This window comes from Oncorhynchus kisutch, linkage group LG14 (genome assembly GCF_002021735.2).
Source record: "Oncorhynchus kisutch isolate 150728-3 linkage group LG14, Okis_V2, whole genome shotgun sequence".
Taxonomy (NCBI): Eukaryota; Metazoa; Chordata; class Actinopteri; order Salmoniformes; family Salmonidae; genus Oncorhynchus; species Oncorhynchus kisutch.
The window spans coordinates 67,768,736-67,786,417 of NC_034187.2; the positions used below are offsets into that span (position 1 = coordinate 67,768,736).

Consider the following 17,682-nt stretch of genomic DNA (forward strand, 5'->3'; position numbering starts at 1 on the left):
TGTGAAATTATGTAGAGCATTGGGGAACAGTGGCGTTGAAAAAGCTCATGTTTTTGTTTTTAATCCGTGAACTTTTGCTGCATGTGAGATAAAATGTTGTACATAAGATCAAGAAAAAGGCTTTTGTCATATGTGGTCCAGAACTCTAGTCCATCTTCTAAACAGTATGACATTTTATTAAATGTGAAAACTTAGGTGCATCTGAGACAAAAAACATGAATACCATTTGTACATTTGTAAACAAGGTTTTACTGATACAGTTGATAATAATATTGATACCGCAATGTAAAGCTACCATATTACAGATACCTATGGATTTATGAATAATCATGGGCACTAAATGGAATATAATAAATAGTTGAACACAACATCTGTACACAGAAACAATGCCCCAAATCCATAGAAATGTACATATACCAGTACAACAGATTTATTTTTACATAAATTTACGATTGACATAAAACCTTCCAAAATAAAATTGTTATCCTCTATTTTCACTTCCATGTCATCGAAATAAACACAAGCAACTGCTGAATTTTTAAGGTATTATTTACAGGTTCCTAAAACAAGTAACTCCAAAAAGGCACAATTGTCTATACAACATGTACAAAAAAAAATTGTCTGGAGCTGACAAATTTTTAAAAAAGAAAAACGATTGGTCATCATTATCATCATCATCATAATAATAATAATCATTTATGATTGCACATACAATATGAATGTCAGAAACTGTGCTTTGAAAGGTGATTTGCAGAGTAACAAACCCACCCTGAAGTGTTTTCAGTCTTAGAAAGTGACAAGCATTACAAAAAGAGAACAAAGAAAGAGCTTTTCAATATGTAGCCTGGTAACCCAAATTGAATGCTGCGATCACCATTGTAAGCTCAGCATTCGGTTTGATTTGACCAGGCTATTCGACTAGGGGTTTCAGGTGGCGATGACCAGTCGGTCCTCGTCATCGCTTGATGCTGAGTCATCGATAAAGTCTTCCGTCACCTGCTGCCGTGACAGCATCGACTGCCTCCGAGGCATGACAGGCTCACTGGCTCCCCCTGCCCGCTCAACAACCCCCTCAGCAGCTGGAGCCGGGGATGGTTGTGGTAGAGATGTTGTAACCCTCCCTTCCTTCCCGGGAGTCTGCGTGTGATCAGAGCCTCCGGAGCTCCTGTGCCCAGAGCTGCTGGGTCTGCTGCCCGATGATGTCATTTCCTGGGCGGGACTTCCTCTTATGGTGGCAGTGGGAAGGGATGATGCAACAGATGGACAGCTGACCAAGGGTCCTAGTTCAGTCTGAGAGGAGAGTCGGGTGGCCCCTTGGGCCTCAGGGCTGCCCTGCCTCTCAGAGGGTCCAGGGAGGGGACTGAGGGCGGAGAGAGGGCTGAGCGAGGGGATGAGTGCGGGCAGGGCAATGTTGAGGATCTGCAGGCCGGGGATGGGTGTGTGGTGGGTGTGGTGATGGTGCGGGCCCGTGCGGCTCTGGGAGCTGGGGCTGGCAGTCAGGGCCTGCAGGCCCAGGGTGGTGTTGAGCGTCAGGCCGTGCTGGGACAGCAGCTGAGTGGAGGTCAGGCCTCCTGAGCTGGTCAGTCCCATGACGTTGAGGGTCTCCAGACCCATGGACTGCAGCGTCTGCTGGGAGGCCCCAAGGGCCTGAAGTCCGGTGACCTGCCCCAGGGGGAAGCAGGGCATGATACTGCTGATGGGCTCCTGAACCACCAGGGGCTGGTTGGTGGGGGTCAAAACAGAGCCCTCAGGCTGGGGGGAGTTAGAGGATTTGGGGAACGGGAGTGGACTGGTATTCCGGTGGATGACACTCACTGCAGGGATGGTGAGCTGGACAGTGCCAGCCTGGATGGGCACGAAGGTGGAGTAGGCTGGCAGGCCAGCTGGCACCAGCTGGATGCCCCCCACGGGGACCATGCTGTAGGAGGAGCAAGAGGGCTGCTGGGAGTGCAGAGGCAGGTGACTGAAGAGGTGCGTGTGTCCCCCCTGTGTGGCCCCTGATCCTTGGGTCGGGCCCTGGGAGGGAAAGTGCCAGGGGCTGTAGGAGGAAGTCTGGGGGGTGAAAGAGGCGGTCTGAGTGCTGACGTCTGTCCCGAAAGGGACACCTGGCTCACTCGTTGGTAGGGTGGGAGGAGCCAAAGAGCCATCCTGGGAAACAGCAAACATTTATAAAATGAGTAATTATGACCTTTACATACTCTACACGTCTTATCACTGGAAACAGGACAAACACTGAACATACTCCCCATATCTTTTCACAGGAAAAACTCAGTGAAGACATGAGAAGATCATCTGTTACTAGAAAACAAGCCTTCTAACAAGCTGCCCATCAGAAATGTATTCACCTTTTCAAGCATTCAGAGCAACTTTGCTGAAGTGTCTCACATGCGGGATTCAAGGAAAAGAGTTTGTGTATGAAAGTGCAGAGAGACAGGGACAGAGGGATGGAGGGAGGGATGGAGAGAGAGAGGATGGGATGAGGAAAACATGGTGGGTCTCACCTGGCCGAGCTTGGAGCAGCCCTTGCCTGGTACGGGGGGACTAGGGGGCACGTCAACATCGGGGTAGTCGATGGACATCTGCCTGCACGGCGAGACAGGGCTCATCATGTGCACCGACTCAGTGTCGGAGGTGTGGGGGGGTGGGGAGTAGGGTAGGGGGCCAGGGCTTGAGCACCCACCGGAGATTGACATCTGCTTGACCAGGGAGACGGGGCTCAGCATGGGCACGGACTCTGTGTCTGAGGCGTCGTGGGTGTGGTGGGTGTGGGAGTCGGATGTGGGGAGCTGGGGGAGGGACAGGGGAGCTGGGTGATGGTGGTGGATGGACATCTGAGCCAGGAGGGAGCTGGGAGGGAGCTCAGCCTGGAGGGAGGAGGGTATGTGCTGGGGGCTGGCCGAGACCGAGGGGTTGGTGGACAGGCCCGACTCAGCCTGGCTGTCCTCTTCCTCTTCTTCGTTGTCATCATCGTTGTCATCGTCAGCGCCCTCCGAGTCCTCTCCTTCTGAATCTGGGCGGTCTGTACTGCCAACCTGGCTACGGTCTCCTGGGGTAGAGAGATAGAGGGCACTTAGTATACGAGAAAGCAGTGTCAATATGTTCAACTATTAACCAACATTGACACAGTCATATGGGGGCCTTGGAAATCCTATATCTGGCACTGCTTCTATATCCCACTCCTAAAGTAAGAAAACTTGGCAATGAATAGCATTAAGATTGAGTACACAATGAGTGCACAATGAGTGCATCCAAAAGGGTATAAGTCCCTGGTCAAAAGTAGAGCACTATATAGGGAATAGGGTGCCATTTGGGATGCAACCTAGCATTGAAGGAGGCAGAAGGAGAAAAACAAATATCCTATCGGCCTGGGACCATAGAAAGCCTTTTAGCCTCTGCCTCTCTCCCTCTCTTTCTAAAATTAGACACAGCAATTTCCCTTCTAAACACTGCCTGTGCACGCCGCCCACGTGTACTCCCAGTTAACTGATAAAGAAGCTACATTTAGAATGTCTAATTAGAAACCTAGCAGTGGCATCATGGCTATTGATTGGCATGGCTACACTACGCAGACAGGGAATCGGCATTTCATAGCTGTGTGAAGTCATTTTGGGGAACTAAAGGAGAGGGTGATTCTGTTGTTAGAATCCATATGAGATTGGTGTAAACCTTCCAAATCAAATTCACATTTGTGTTATAAACACAGGCTTAAATCTGAATGCTAGTGCACCCCAGTTTAGCTATGGTGGATTAAGAGTTCTGATACTGAAAGTGAAGAAAACACAAATATTACTACAAATCTGTAATATCCCTTTGAACTAAGAGGAATACATTAATTCCTGTTGGCTTATGCTCTCTTTCAAACCTGTGATGAACTGACTTTATAACAGCTATCCTATCACATATGTCAGTACACCTGTGTGCAGAGATGGGTAGAATTTCTGTTAAATGTATTTGAAATATATATTTAAATTACTATTTAGTATTTTGTCATTTATATTACAATGGGCTGAACTACACTCCAATTTATTTTGTAACAAGATCATTTGGGAGCTGTAATTTGTATTTTCTAAATACAAAATACTTTTCTACACTATTTTTTATAGCGGTTCACCATATTGTGACCCCCTTTCACCCTGCATTGTTTGAAGTCTGATGACTGTCACGCCTTGGTCTTAGTGTTTTGTGTTTTCGTTATATATTTTGGTCAGGCCAGGGTGTGACATGGGTTTACGTGTTGTGTTTCGTATTGGGGTTTTATAGGATTTGGGATTGCTATGTTTAGGGGTGTGTCTAGTTAGGCTTGGCTGCCTGAGGCAGTTCTCGATCAGAGTCAGGTGCTTCTCGTTGCCTCTGATTGGGAACCGTATTTAGGTAGCCTGAGTTCGCTTTGTCTTTTGTGGGTGATTGTTCCTGTCTCTGTGTAGTTTCACCAGATAGGTTTCACGTTCCGTTTGTTGTTTTTTGTATTTATTAGTTATTTCATGTATCGTCACTTTTTCCTTCATTAAAGATCATGAGTAACCACCACGCTGCATTTCGGTCCTCTCCTTCAACAAACGAAGAACGCCGTTACAATGACACTATGGCGTGATAAGAGTGTCTGCTAAATGAACGAAATATAAATGTATATGTAAACATGTACAATTTCAAAGCATTCTGAGTATTATTCTAATGAGCTCTGCCCCAAAACAAGGCCAATAATAATACCCAGTGTGCTTTGCAGTTCATTTTTGTATGTTCATTTTCACATGTACATTTTGGTCATTTAGCAGACACTCTTATCCAGAGTGACTTATAGTCAGTCCATTCAACTAAGGTAGATGAACAACAACATATCACAGTCATAGCAAGTAAAACAGTTCTGTAACCGTTACAGCGAATGTTGTTGATGTTCGGGCCGCCTAATTGCAAATGTATTTCTGTATTTTAAAATGCAAAATACATGTATTTGAATTAAAGTACGATGTAGTTTATTTGGATACATTAATATTTATGTTATTTTGTAAATATATTTTAACATTTTTGCCCATCATTGCCTGTGTGTATTATAGATCTGTAGTGAATTCATTTTTAAAATAGCCAGCACATAGGGGCCCTACGACAGCGGGTCGATTCTGAAATGTGAAGTACCTGAGTCTTCTGTATCATGGTCCTCGAGGCCTGCAGACACCCCCATCTCCATGCACTTCTTACTGTGAGCCTTGGACTTCATATGCTTGGTCAGATTCCCTGTAAGAAGAGATTTAAGTTTTAAATGGAAACATCAATGCATAGCAGCAATATAAAGATGCTCTTTACAAGTGGAGGACCATTCTGAAATAAAAACCAAACATCACATCATAACCACATCATTTCTTTTTTTGAGAAAGAAGGCCACGAGTTCGTTAAGGTGGGACAAGCTTACACACCACAGGAGGAGCTTACGTAAGTCTGAGAGCACTGACTGTGCCCCAAATGACAGCCTATTCCCTACATAGTGCACCACTTTTAACTACGGCCGATAGGGTCTGGTCAAAACTGGTGCACTACATAGGGAATAGGGTGCCATTTGAGATTGTGCCACTATCTCTAGGCAGGCTGCATGTAATGGGTGAGTAATTGATAAATAAATGTTTTTAAAGGAACGTGGGATGATGCTCTGACACCGAGTACTGTTCTGCAGTGCCGCGTGGGTAGACAGGTTCGAGAATGGTGAATCATCCTGCCTCTTTTAGAAGACAGAGAGAGAGACAAAGTCTTCAAAACCATCAAGGCTTCTAACAGGAAAAAGATTAGAGCGAAACTCAGTTATGTGCTATTGAAAGTAAAAAGGGCCTTAAAAAGTAGAAACAAAGGAATTAAGTGCAATATCTGGCAGGCAATTCATGTCTGCCCACACATGTCATTTAAGATTTTTTATCCTGTCATTTGATTGAACATTACGTTATTGGCCTCACAATTCTTGTTTTCTTGCCCAAAGAAATATGACAATATGACTGTTTTCTGTGCACATCCCTTATGACACCAAAGCCTGTCACAGCCAGCAGCTACTGCTAGGCATTATTTGTAACTCAAGATAGCTATTTGCTTATCTACAGGGCCAGATTGAAGGCAGTCAATTCAGGAAGTACACTACGGGTCCAAAGATTTAGAAGTACTACTCATTCAACGTGTTTTCTTTATTTGTACTATTTTCTACATTGTAGAATAATAGTGAAGTCATCAAAACCATAAAATAACAAATATGGAATCATGTAGTAACCAAAAATGTGTTAAACAAATCAAAATAATTTTAATAATAGTTTCTTCAAATAGCCACCCTTTGCCTTGATGACAGAATGCTCTCTTGGCATTCTCTCAACCAGATTCACCTGGAATGCTTTTCCAACAGTCTTGGAGTTCCCACATATGCTGAGCACTTGTTGGCTGCTTTTCCTTCACTCTGCGGTCCGACACATCCCAAACCATCTCAATTTGGTTGAGTTTGGGTGATTGTGGAGGCAAGGTCATCTGATGCAGCACTCCACCACTCTCCTTCTTGGTAAAAAATAGCCCTTACACAGACTGGAGTTGTGTTGGGTCATTGTCCTGTTGAAAAACAAATAAGCCCAAACCAGATGGGATGGCATATCACTGCAGAATGCTGTGGTATCCATGCTGGTTAACTGTGCCTTGAATTCTAAATAAATCACAGACAGTGTCAACAGCAAAGCACCCCCACACCATAACACCTCCTCCTCCAGGCTTTATGGTGGGAAATACACACATCTGCTCACCCACACCGCGCCCCACAAATACATGGCAGTTGGAACCAAAAATCGCCAATTTGGACTCCAGACCAAAGGACACCGGTCCAATGCTCGTTTTTCTTGGCACAAGCAATTCTCGTCTTCTTTTTGGTGTCCTTTAGTAGCGGTTTCTTTGCAGTAATTCGACCATGAAGGTCTGATTCACACAGTCTCCTCTGAACAGTTGATGTTGACATGTGTCTGTTACTTGAACTCTGTGAAGCATTTATTTGGGATGCAATCTGAGGTGCAGTTAACTCTAACGAACTTATCCTCTGCAGCAGAGGTAACTCTGGGTCTTCCATTCCTGTGGCGGTCCTCATGAGAGCCAGTTTCATCATAGCGCTTGATGGTTTTTGAGACGGCACTTGAAGAAACTTCAAAGTTCTTGAAATGTTCCTGGATTGACTGACCTTCATGTCTTAAAGTAATGATGGACTGTCATTTCTCTTTGCTTATTTGAGCTGTTCTTGCCATAATATGGACTTGGTCTTCTACCAAATTGGGCTATCTTCCGTATACCCCCCTACCTTGTCACAACACAACTGATTGGCTCAAACGCATTAAGAAGGAAAGAAATTCCACAAATTAACAAGGCACACCTGTTAATTGAAATGAATTCCAGGTGATTACCTCATGAATCTGGTTGAGAGAATGCCAAGAGTGAGCAAATCTGTCATCAAGGCAAAGGGTGGATATTTGAAGAATCTCAAATATAAAATATATTTTGATTTGTTTAACACTTTTTAGTTACTACATGATTCCATAAGTGTCATTTCATAGTTTTGATGTCTTCACTATTATTCTACAATGTAGAAAATAGTAAAAATAAAGAAAAACCCTTGAATGAGTAGGTGTCTGAAAATGTTTGACTGGTAGTGTCACTTTTAATACAAAAATACAAAATGAAAAACAGCATCAGTGACTTCTCAATAAACTGAGGAGTATAAAATATTTATTGGAAAAGTTTTTCAATTTTTGAATATTAAATTACTGACTGCCTTCAATTTGAATTGATCCCAGACCTGTAGATAAGCAAATAGCTATCTTGAGTTACAAATAATGTTAACACTAAGATATATATTATACGTACCTTATAATCATTCGTTTTAAGATATTACTGATTTATAAATCTGTAATAAACACCTGTAACCCATTGGTTAATTTATTGTAAACCAAAGGTATATAAGGTGTACCTTACATATTAAGATAAAACCCTTTTATGTATAGCAGGTGTAAGTGGGTTCAGATTTTTTTTTGATGATCAAATAAAAATGTAACATCTTGAGTTACAAATAATGGTAACACTTTACATAATGTTACACATTATAAATTGTTTATAAATAATAACAAATTGTAAAAAAAAAGTTAAAAAAAGAAAAGATGAGTTTACAGTTATTATTATTATTAATTGTTAGGATTATAATTTATTAAATGTTTATAGATAATTAATAAACAGCAATAACACGTTGATTAATTTATTATAAACCAAACCATGCTACTGGTATAATTAAGCAATAAGGCCTGTGGGGGTGTGGTATATGGCCAATATACCACGGCTAAGGGCTGTTTTTAAGCACGAGCCAAATCGGCGTGCCTGGACACAGCCCTTAGCCGTGGTGCATTGGCCATATATCACAAACCCCCGAGGAGCCTTACTGCCTTACTGCTATTAATTCATAAAAATCCAAATAACTTCACAGATCTTCATTGTAAAGGGTTTAAACATTGTTTCTGATGTTTGTTCAATGAACCATAAACAATGAATGAACATGCACATGTGGAACGGTCGTTAAGACACTAACAGCTTACAGACGGTAAGCAATTAAGGTCACAGTTATGAAAACTTAGGACACTAAAGAGGCCTTTCTACGGACTCTGAAAAACACCAAAAGAAAGATGCCCAGTGTCCCTGCTCATCTGCGTGAATGTGCCTTAGACATGCTGCAAGGAGGCATGAGAACTGCAGATGTGGCCAGGGCAATAAATTGCAATGTCCGTACTGTGAGACGCCTAAGACAGTGCTACAGGGAGACAGGACGGACAGCTGATCGTCCTCGCAGTGGCAGACCACGTGTAACAACACCTACACAGGATCGGTACATCCTAACATCACACCTGCAGGACAGGTACAGAATGGCAACAATAACTGCCCGAGTTATACCAGGAACACACAATCGCTCCATCAGTGCTCAGACTGTCCGCAATAGGCTGAGAGAGGCTGGACTGAGGGCTTGTAGGCCTGTTGTAAGGCAGGTCCTCACCAGACATCACCGGCAACAACGTCGCCTATGGGTACAAACCCACCGTCGCTGGACCAGACAGTACTGGCTTAAAGTGCTCTTCACTGACGAGTAGCGGTTTTGTCTCACCAGGGGTGATGGTCGGATTTATGTTTATCGTTGAAGGAAGCGTTACACCGAGGCCTGTATTCTGGAGCGGGATCGATTTAGAGGTTGAGGGTCCGTCATTGTCTGGGGCGTATGTTACAGCATCAGCGGACTGAGCTTGTTGTCATTGCAGGCAATCTCAATGCTGTGTTACAATGCTGCGTTACAGGGAAGGCATCCCTCCTCCCTCATGTGGTACCCTTCTTGCAGGCTCATCCTGACATGACCCTCCAGCATGACAATACCACCAGCCATACTGCTTGTTCTGTGCGTGATTTCCTGCAAGACAGGAATATCAGTGTTCTGCCAGCGAAGAGCCCGGATCTCAAACCCATTGAGCATGTCTGGGACCTGTTGGATCGGAGGTTGAGGGCTAGGGCCATTACCCCAGAAATGTCCAGGAACTTGCAGGTGCCTTGGTGGAAGAGTGGGGTAACATCTCACTGCAAGAACTGGCAAGAACTTGCAGTCCAATTAAGAGGATATGCACTGCAGTACTTAATGCAGCTTGTGACCACACCAGATACGGACAGTTACTTTTGATTTTGACCCCCCCTCTTTGTTCAATGACACATTATTCCATTTCTGTTAGTCACATGTCTGTGGAACTTGTTCAGTTTATGTCTCAGTTATTGAATGTTGTTATATTCCTACAAATATTTACACATTTTAAGTTTGCTGAAAATAAACGCAATTGACAGTGAGCACGTTTCTGTTTTTGCTCAGTTTATAAACTGGTTACCAATGACCCGTGGTATACGATCTGATATACCATGGCTTTCAGCCAATCAGAATTCCAGGCACAAACCTCCCAGTTTATAATGTAATATATACATTACGTTATAATATAACTTGTATTTATAAAGGGTTTATAAGCAGTTTACAGATATAACAGCTATTGATTCATTTATTAGAAACAAAACCACAGCTACTGCTGCGGTAAGCTCTGACCTTTAGTCTTGAAGGAGAAGTTGCAGTGGGTGCAGTGGTAGGGCCGTACGTCAGAGTGGGTGCGGATGTGTTTACGCAGCATGCTGGGCTTCTTGCAGCGGATCCCACACTCCTCACAGATGTATTTACCACGACCACGCCCACGCACATAGACATAGTCCTCGTTAGATTTGAATCTGCAGGGTTCACAAGAAGGTGAAAAACAATAAGTGCATACACACAACATGACTGAATCCTTAATCCAATAACTGAATCCACAATGAAAATATTTATATTACGGTTAAGACACCTACCCTCCATCAAATATTTTGACCCTCCGTGGCTCTATTTTGGATGAGGAAGAATCCTTGTCTGACTCGCTGCTCACCTGACTCTCAGGTTGCACTTTGCTGTTATTCTCAGTTTTCTGAGGCTTTAGGACCTAGGGAGTAAGTTGATTTGAGAAATTAACTAAGTACAAGACAGAAAAGATAATGTGACATGCCCTTCACAAATTTCTATCATGAAATGATGGATATATTTAAATGGATTAAGGGATTCAATTATGGAAAATTAAACACAGATAATTCTACAAATAAATTTGAAAAATGCAATTAACGTTTGGTTCTTACCTTAGGCATGACGTCTTTTAGCTTGCTTGAATAGGCCAAGATGTCGGATTTCATACTTGTCGTTATGGCCTCTGTGTAGTGTATTTTTTTCGAGTTCTGCTTGGAGTCAAAGAGAGACATCACCACTTTGGTGGGCAGGCCCAGTGGGTTGGGGTTGTTGGGGCTCACCGCCCAGGTGGAGTAGGCCGAGACCTTCTGGTCCGTCTGGGGAACATGCAGAGGCCTCCTCTTCATCAGGTAACACCAAGTAAAGGTGGTGGCAGTTTTCAGGCTGGGGAAAGACAGGCGATGGCTGTCTCGTGTGTTGACGACAGATACAGATGAGGCCAATTTCACCTGTCCATGGAAAGTCGAGGGCCTAATGGGAGACTTGGCGGGAGACCATCTCTCTTCCTCGCTCTTGTCTTGAGGCTTCAGGGAGGCGTTAGCTGGCACAGAGGAGGAGACATGACTCCCTGGAGCGGTGTTTAATGCAGAGCGTGGTTGTTCCTGGGGAACTACAGAAGATGGTTCATCCTTTCCGGTGCTTTCAGGTGTTATAGTCTTGCAGTTCTTAGGAGTATGGGCGTCTTTTTCACCTACTGGCTTCTCGTGTTGCAGTGGAGGGGCCTCAGTTTCAATGGGACTGTCCACTGGTTCAGTGGTGCACACCTGCCGGACTAGCATCAGCTTCCGTTGCCTAGTTACCTCCGCCATCTTGGAGTTCAGGTAGTTGACTGACCTGCCATCAGTGAGGCATGCAGCACCATGTTCATCCTTTGCTCGCTTCTGATGTTTTTCCATGGCGATATCCAAGCTGTTGGCAGGGGAGAGCATTCTCTTGCTTGAGGCAATGGGCTCTTGTTGTGGGCAAAGGGTCACAGCTGCCATTTTCTGTGTGCAGTGTAAGGACCCCAGGGAGGGAGCTCTTTGAATTTCTCCAATATGGTTCTGGGTATTGGAAACTAAACCGTGTTTTACTTGAAGGCTAGTAGATGCTGGAGTCCTGTCCTTGTTAATTTCTGGTACAGTCTTTGTGTCAGTATCTACAACATACAGGTTACTGGTCACAGAGAGGGAAGGGTGCATCTGCTCATGAGTTATCAGTATCTGTGGCAATTGGAGAGCACCTGGTAGGTTTTGAGAAGGTGGGTCATTGTGTAGGCTTACAGGCAAGACTATTGATTGTGTCTTATTGCTTACAATCTGAAAACACGGTTGTGCCACACAGACATTGTGGAGAACATCTGAAGACTTCAAAATACTTTGCATCTGATTGGCAATAGGTATTGTTAAGACTGGCAAAGTTGTCTGAGTACCCTGTGTGGTAGAGAGAGAGTATGTTTGGCTTGGTCTCAGAGCAGGACACTGCAGTTGATATTTGGGCACAAAACTTTTGTCTTGAGAGTCAGCAGAGTTGTTCTGGGCATCTTCTTGGCCGACCACAACATGAACCACAGATTGCTGTATATTTTGGCATGTCTGAACCCTCGACGTTAGGTGCCAAGGGTGTGGAAGGCCATGAATTTGAGGCAGTTGACCTTGGCTGCCCAAGTTAATGCTTTGCACCATTCTTTCATTCTTCTGAGGGAGAGTTTCTCCACAATGCACAATAAAGGGTTGGGCAAGGGGAGGCTTGTTGGTAGTCTGTTGAGGCCTCTGCTGAGATGTAGAGAATACAGTGGGGAGCCTCTGGAGAGGTATGGCATGCCTCCCGACATGTTGCTGACTCTCTGGCCCAATCTTTAAAGACATCTGGCGTACCAAGGGCCCCCTTCGCCTTTCAATGAGAGGTACCTGTACAGACGGGAAGGCTTGAGCACTCGTTGGCAGTTCCATTGGTGACATTGACCTGTTGGGTGGCAGAGACCTGCTGGGGGAGACACTGCCAAAGTCAAAGGACTTGCTGCGATAGTCGCACAAGATCTCCACTGAGGGTTGAGTGCAACTGATCTGTTCTGAGGCAGCACGTCTTATCATGCCAGGGACCCCCAGGGTGTTGAAGGCTATTGGTAGCCCTTGATGCTCAGATATTTTGTTCACAAATTCTCCTCTGGAGGGGCTTTCTGACCTGGATGGCTCATCCCGGTCGAAGGAGGCTGAGATACTGGAGCATCTTGAGAGGCTACTGTCTCTGCTGAGGCTACGAGACAGTGAGGACTCGAAGCTTGATTCTCCAGAGGAGTGTTCCATCTGAGCCAGACGAATTCTCTTTTTCTTGGGTGGAAGCTTTTCTGTCGGTAGTTTGGACAGGCTCTCGCTCCTCTGGGGCCAGTTGAATGTATCTGCAACCTTTTCCCCTTGCTCAGTGCTCTGACCGTCATGCTCCCGATCGGGTTCCTCTGTGACCAGGATTTCAGGAATGTTATTTTGGCGAACCAGACGAGACTGCTGGACAGCAGCACAGCTCTCAGCCACTGCTGCTAAAGTGCTGTCGACACGGTTTTCCATCCCTTGTTTCCCCTGGTCGGCACATTTAGGAATGGACATCTTTTCATGGTAGCTCTCTAATGAAAGATTGGCAGTAGCATCGGTCTTAGTTTTTCCTGTGCTATGGCCATCTTTGTACATGAAATCAACAGGAGAGGCCCTGTCAATAGATTCAGAGGTCTCAAAGGAATTGGGCTTGCTTAAAGAGTTGGTGTGTCTGATAACTGATGTACCGCTGCCTTGCCTCTGTAGGTCGCCTCTCTCTTTACCAGAGATGTTAACCTGGGTTTCTCTGATCGGTGACAGTCTTGATTCTGATGCATCTGTACCTCTTGCTACTAGCTGATTTTGAGTTATTTGCGGTGGGTTGCTTTTAGGCTGTAGATCAACCATGATAGAGTGCTGAGAAAATGGCCGACCTGAACTGGCTGTTGATAGTTGGCAAGAATCAAAACTGACAGAGCATGGGGGATTGGTGTCAGTTGGTGATTGGTCATCATCGTCACCAACACTCTTCATTTTCCTTCTTTTTCTAAATGATTGCTGTTGGTCCATTATTCCTGAAATAACTGTTCTGGGGACTAACGGCTGCTGCATGACATGTTGAAAAACATCCTGCTCAGTCTCTCTGACAGATACTGGCTTGTTTTTCGGACCATGGAGCTCTGAACAATAGAATTTCTTGTGATTTTCAAAGTTTTCTAGTTTTCGGTACCTATTGCGACAGGTCTCACATTCATACATTGTGCCTTTGCTCTGCAGAGGCTTTCGGTTTCGGTCTTGTGCATGCTCAAAAGACCTGCTTCTTTGCATTAACTCAGTGGAGATGCTAGACCCATGGTAACCTTCGTCCATGGAACGGACTGAGGTAAGGCCCTCACTTGTGGAGAAATCCTCCACTGCTACTTGTCGTACAAGAGTACGAGAATGTATTGCTGGATTTGGGGTAGAGGGGGCAGATGAAAACACATCATCGTTTAAGGAACTCATTTTGTCATCAAAAGACTGACAGATCCGTAGTGGGTGGGGTTGCTGGACAATGTTAGGTGGGAGACCCGAGTGCCCTGGAGTTGTGGGCATAGAATTACTTCTTGTTATTGGTAAACAGTCCATTGGTGTATACTGATTGGGTACAGATAGAAGAAATACTGGCTTAGATTTTTCTGTGGGGGTGAAGGGGGACTTGGGTATGTCTGAGCTGGAACTCGACCTTCTCGCCATTGGTTTAAGGTCAAATTGAAAAGAGTCTTTAAATATATACGACTTGGGGGAGTCTATGCTACCTCTCCTAGAAAGAGAAGTCCTTCTTGGTTTGACACTGTCCAGTTGTTTGTCGTCAACCACTGCCTCATTGTCCGATATTAACTTTGAGATTCGTTCCTCGAGAGAGAGTGCTTTTGTTTCTAACGGAGGACGCATTTGTCCTTGCACAACACGTGGCTTCTCCACAGAAGCCACATGCATGGCAGTGGCAACCACTGCAGGGAGATTAGGAAGTACATTTTTGGTGACATCCATGTCTGTTGGTGGGGTTATTTTGACAAAGGGACTCGGGGGACTCATGGCCTGGTCTGCACTTTCAGAACGTGAGAAGTAACCAGAGTCTGTGCTGCCTAAACTGCGGGGACTAAGCAGACACTTGCCCTGCTGCTGCTGAGAAAAGTCTGTGGCTTGCTGCCTCTGAAGCTGACCATGTCCGCCTCCTGGTGGAGTCCTGCACTGCTGATCCTCATCCTCACTTCCTGCATCCTGTAAGGGGCTTGTGCAATCCACCTCTTTCAAGGACGACAGGACGGTGATGCTGGATCTCAGATGTGCTGTTTGGAAGTCCTTTTGCCGCTGGGCAGTAGCCTGCTCAGGGCTGGAGTCTGTGACTCTTGGACTGTCCGCCCGCTGAGGGGAAACATTGACAGGATAGACGACCACTTTTGGTAGGCTAGCTGTACCTTTGGACTCATAGCCCCTCTGACTCAGAGGGAAAACAGCTGATGGGTCCCCTGCATCCCCATGAGTGCCTTGTGTTGTGCCTGCACTCAGCAAACTGCTCTCAGAGAAGGCTGCAACACTGCTTTGTGATGAGTCAGGGTCTAGGTCTGCTGTGCTACTTTCCTCATCGCTGTCCCCACTTTCCTCTACATCTGAATGTGTTCCAAGTGCTTTGTCAGACTCCACGGAGAGGGACCCACTTCCAGAGTCAGAACGCGCCACAAGCCCCAGTTTTATTGCGTGAGCATGGGATTTCTTATGCTTGTACAAATTGCTCTTAGTTTTGAATGAGAAGCCACAAGTAACACATGGGTAGGGACGCTCTCCTGTGTGAGACCTGATGTGCTTGAGTAACACACTGGGCTTTGCACATGCCCGACTGCAGTATTCACACACATACTTCCCCTGCTTCTTAGGCTTCTGGTCCTTTGCTGAGATGCTACACATCTGTTCAAGCCCAAAGTTCACAACCGTGGCCATCTGGGCTGGGTTGTAACCAGGTGTAACAGGGACTTGAATGGTGCTAGGGACACTAGCCGATAGGGACTGGCATGTGTGCACCACCGGCGGCTGGCTCCGAGGCAAGGAATTGGAGCCTGAGGGAACAGGTGAATGAGTTAGGGTATCGGAGGAGCCAGTACTGAAGCTCATCTGCAAGCCAGGCTTTTCCCCACAGTTGCTGAAATGCTGTGTAGCAAGCTGCAAAGTCTGCAAGGGAACAGCCTGGGTAGAGGAGTGCATTGTGTAGGTCTCTTGTTTATTTACAAAGTCATTCTGCATATGCGCAGGCTGAGTTTGGAGTCCAAAATGTATAGCTGGCATAGCATTTACTTCACTATTAGACTGAGCAGAAAGAGTTCGGACAGGTTTTTCAACGGCTGTGACTGGAAAGGATTTTTTCTTTTCTGACAAGGAGCTGAAGTCTGATTCCATAGCCCTGAGCAAGACTTCAAGGGGAGCGCTAGCATGGTAAGGAGAGTCACCTTCACAGCTTGTTTCGCCACTCTTACTGTCCTTGAGCTGCTGAGACTCCCCAACACCAGAGACAGATTCCTCTTTACCACTGATGGGATCGAGAGACTGTGCCTTTGAGAAGGACGTATCCCTCTGCTTTAGCCTATCATTGTCAATGGAGGATGTCACTCCCTCAGAGGATTCAGCATTAGGCTGGACATACTCCGTATCTCGGTTCTGGCTTGGTGAGCTGGCAGGGTTTTGAGAAGGGCTGTTGGGGTAGGAGCAAGAGGGTGCGGCTTCCTTGGACGAGGCAGCTTGGAGTGTTGCCACGGAGGTCTTGGACTGCAAGGACTTCTTTACGGGAGATTTGGGTATTTTCTTCAGCTGGTTTTCTGCCACAACCTTTTTCCTCTTCAGTGCCTTTATGTTATCTGCACTTCTTCGACCACCCTCATTGATCCCTGTAAAGCAAACAAAGAGAAATTGGCATGCATATTGAAATAATATTATATGATATACAATAACAACATGCTAGCAGACATTTTTATCCAAAGCGACTTAGAGTCATGCGTGCATTCATTTTACGTATGGGTGGTCCCAGCGGGAATCAAACGCATGACCCTTTGGAGTTGCAAGCGCCATGCTCTACAGCCTGAGCTGCAGTTTATGCAAAATAAAAATGATCTGATATGCTATGAGGATCTTCACTGAGAAGAATAGATATGATTCACCAAGAATTCACCAACCAGATAAAAAATATGGTTTGGCCTGTGTTAGAAGAAACCACCCTGCAAACTGTGCTACCAAGCCTCTGGTTTGTTGATTAATTGGAAGTGAAGTTTGTTATGCAATACTCCTCAATGAAACAAATTCTTCAGAAATTTTTCTGTCAATTTCATCCAAACAATTCTGTACGCAGGCATATTCCTGGTTTATTTTTTATCTTGCACAAAATATTCAGAGCATGATAATCAATTAGGGTATTTTACCAAATAAAACGCATCACCAGTTGCATTAACCATCGGTCTTTCTACCAAAGATAAAAGGCTGTACTCTACCTGTGCATCAAGATTTTTAACGGTAGCAGCAAATCACTTGTCTATGTCTGTCGTTTGTTCTGTAAAACCTCCATCCTCAACACCAACACCAGCCAACCTTTACCGCTCACTGCCTTTTGTCTCTGACATATTTCGTTCTCATGGATGAGGCTTCTTATTTTGGGCTCTGGAAGTTCTCCTCCGCAGCACGAGCTGTGCGTCTGAAGCCACTGAGGCCCACGCATCATTACAGTATGAATAAAACCCACTCTCTCCCTCGCTCTCTTCCTCATTCCCACTTCTTTTCAAACCATCCCTTAACATTTTCCATTTCATAATGATGTTGAGGATAGATGAATAAAAAGCAAACCTATAAACCAAACCTCTTCCCTATAAATGTGTACCCTAATGCAATGTTATTGTATATACATTGCATATGCATACATTAAATAGGTAGTGCATGTGTATTATATGTGTAGTATATGGTATATGTGTAGTATATGGAAACATGTCGAGTAACGAATTCAATCCCTGATTGCACTTAATCCTGGAGAGAACCAGCTCTAATTATTAT

General features: G+C 44.9%; 1 protein-coding gene across 2 annotated transcripts in view; it reads right to left on the bottom strand.

The window, feature by feature from the left end:
• Positions 1 to 229: 229 nt before the first annotated feature.
• Positions 230 to 17,682, bottom strand: part of hivep1 (HIVEP zinc finger 1) — a 91,081-nt gene continuing 73,628 nt past the window's right edge. For both annotated transcript variants that reach the window (XM_020500172.2, XM_031788812.1), the window contains 6 exons: positions 10,720 to 16,532; positions 10,402 to 10,529; positions 10,109 to 10,284; positions 5,131 to 5,229; positions 2,502 to 3,046; positions 230 to 2,148 (listed from right to left, as the gene is read on the bottom strand). In XM_020500172.2, the coding sequence (XP_020355761.1) occupies positions 928 to 2,148; positions 2,502 to 3,046; positions 5,131 to 5,229; positions 10,109 to 10,284; positions 10,402 to 10,529; positions 10,720 to 16,532 (7,982 nt within the window). In that variant the 3' untranslated portion in view covers positions 230 to 927. The remainder of the gene's footprint in view (positions 2,149 to 2,501; positions 3,047 to 5,130; positions 5,230 to 10,108; positions 10,285 to 10,401; positions 10,530 to 10,719; positions 16,533 to 17,682) is intronic.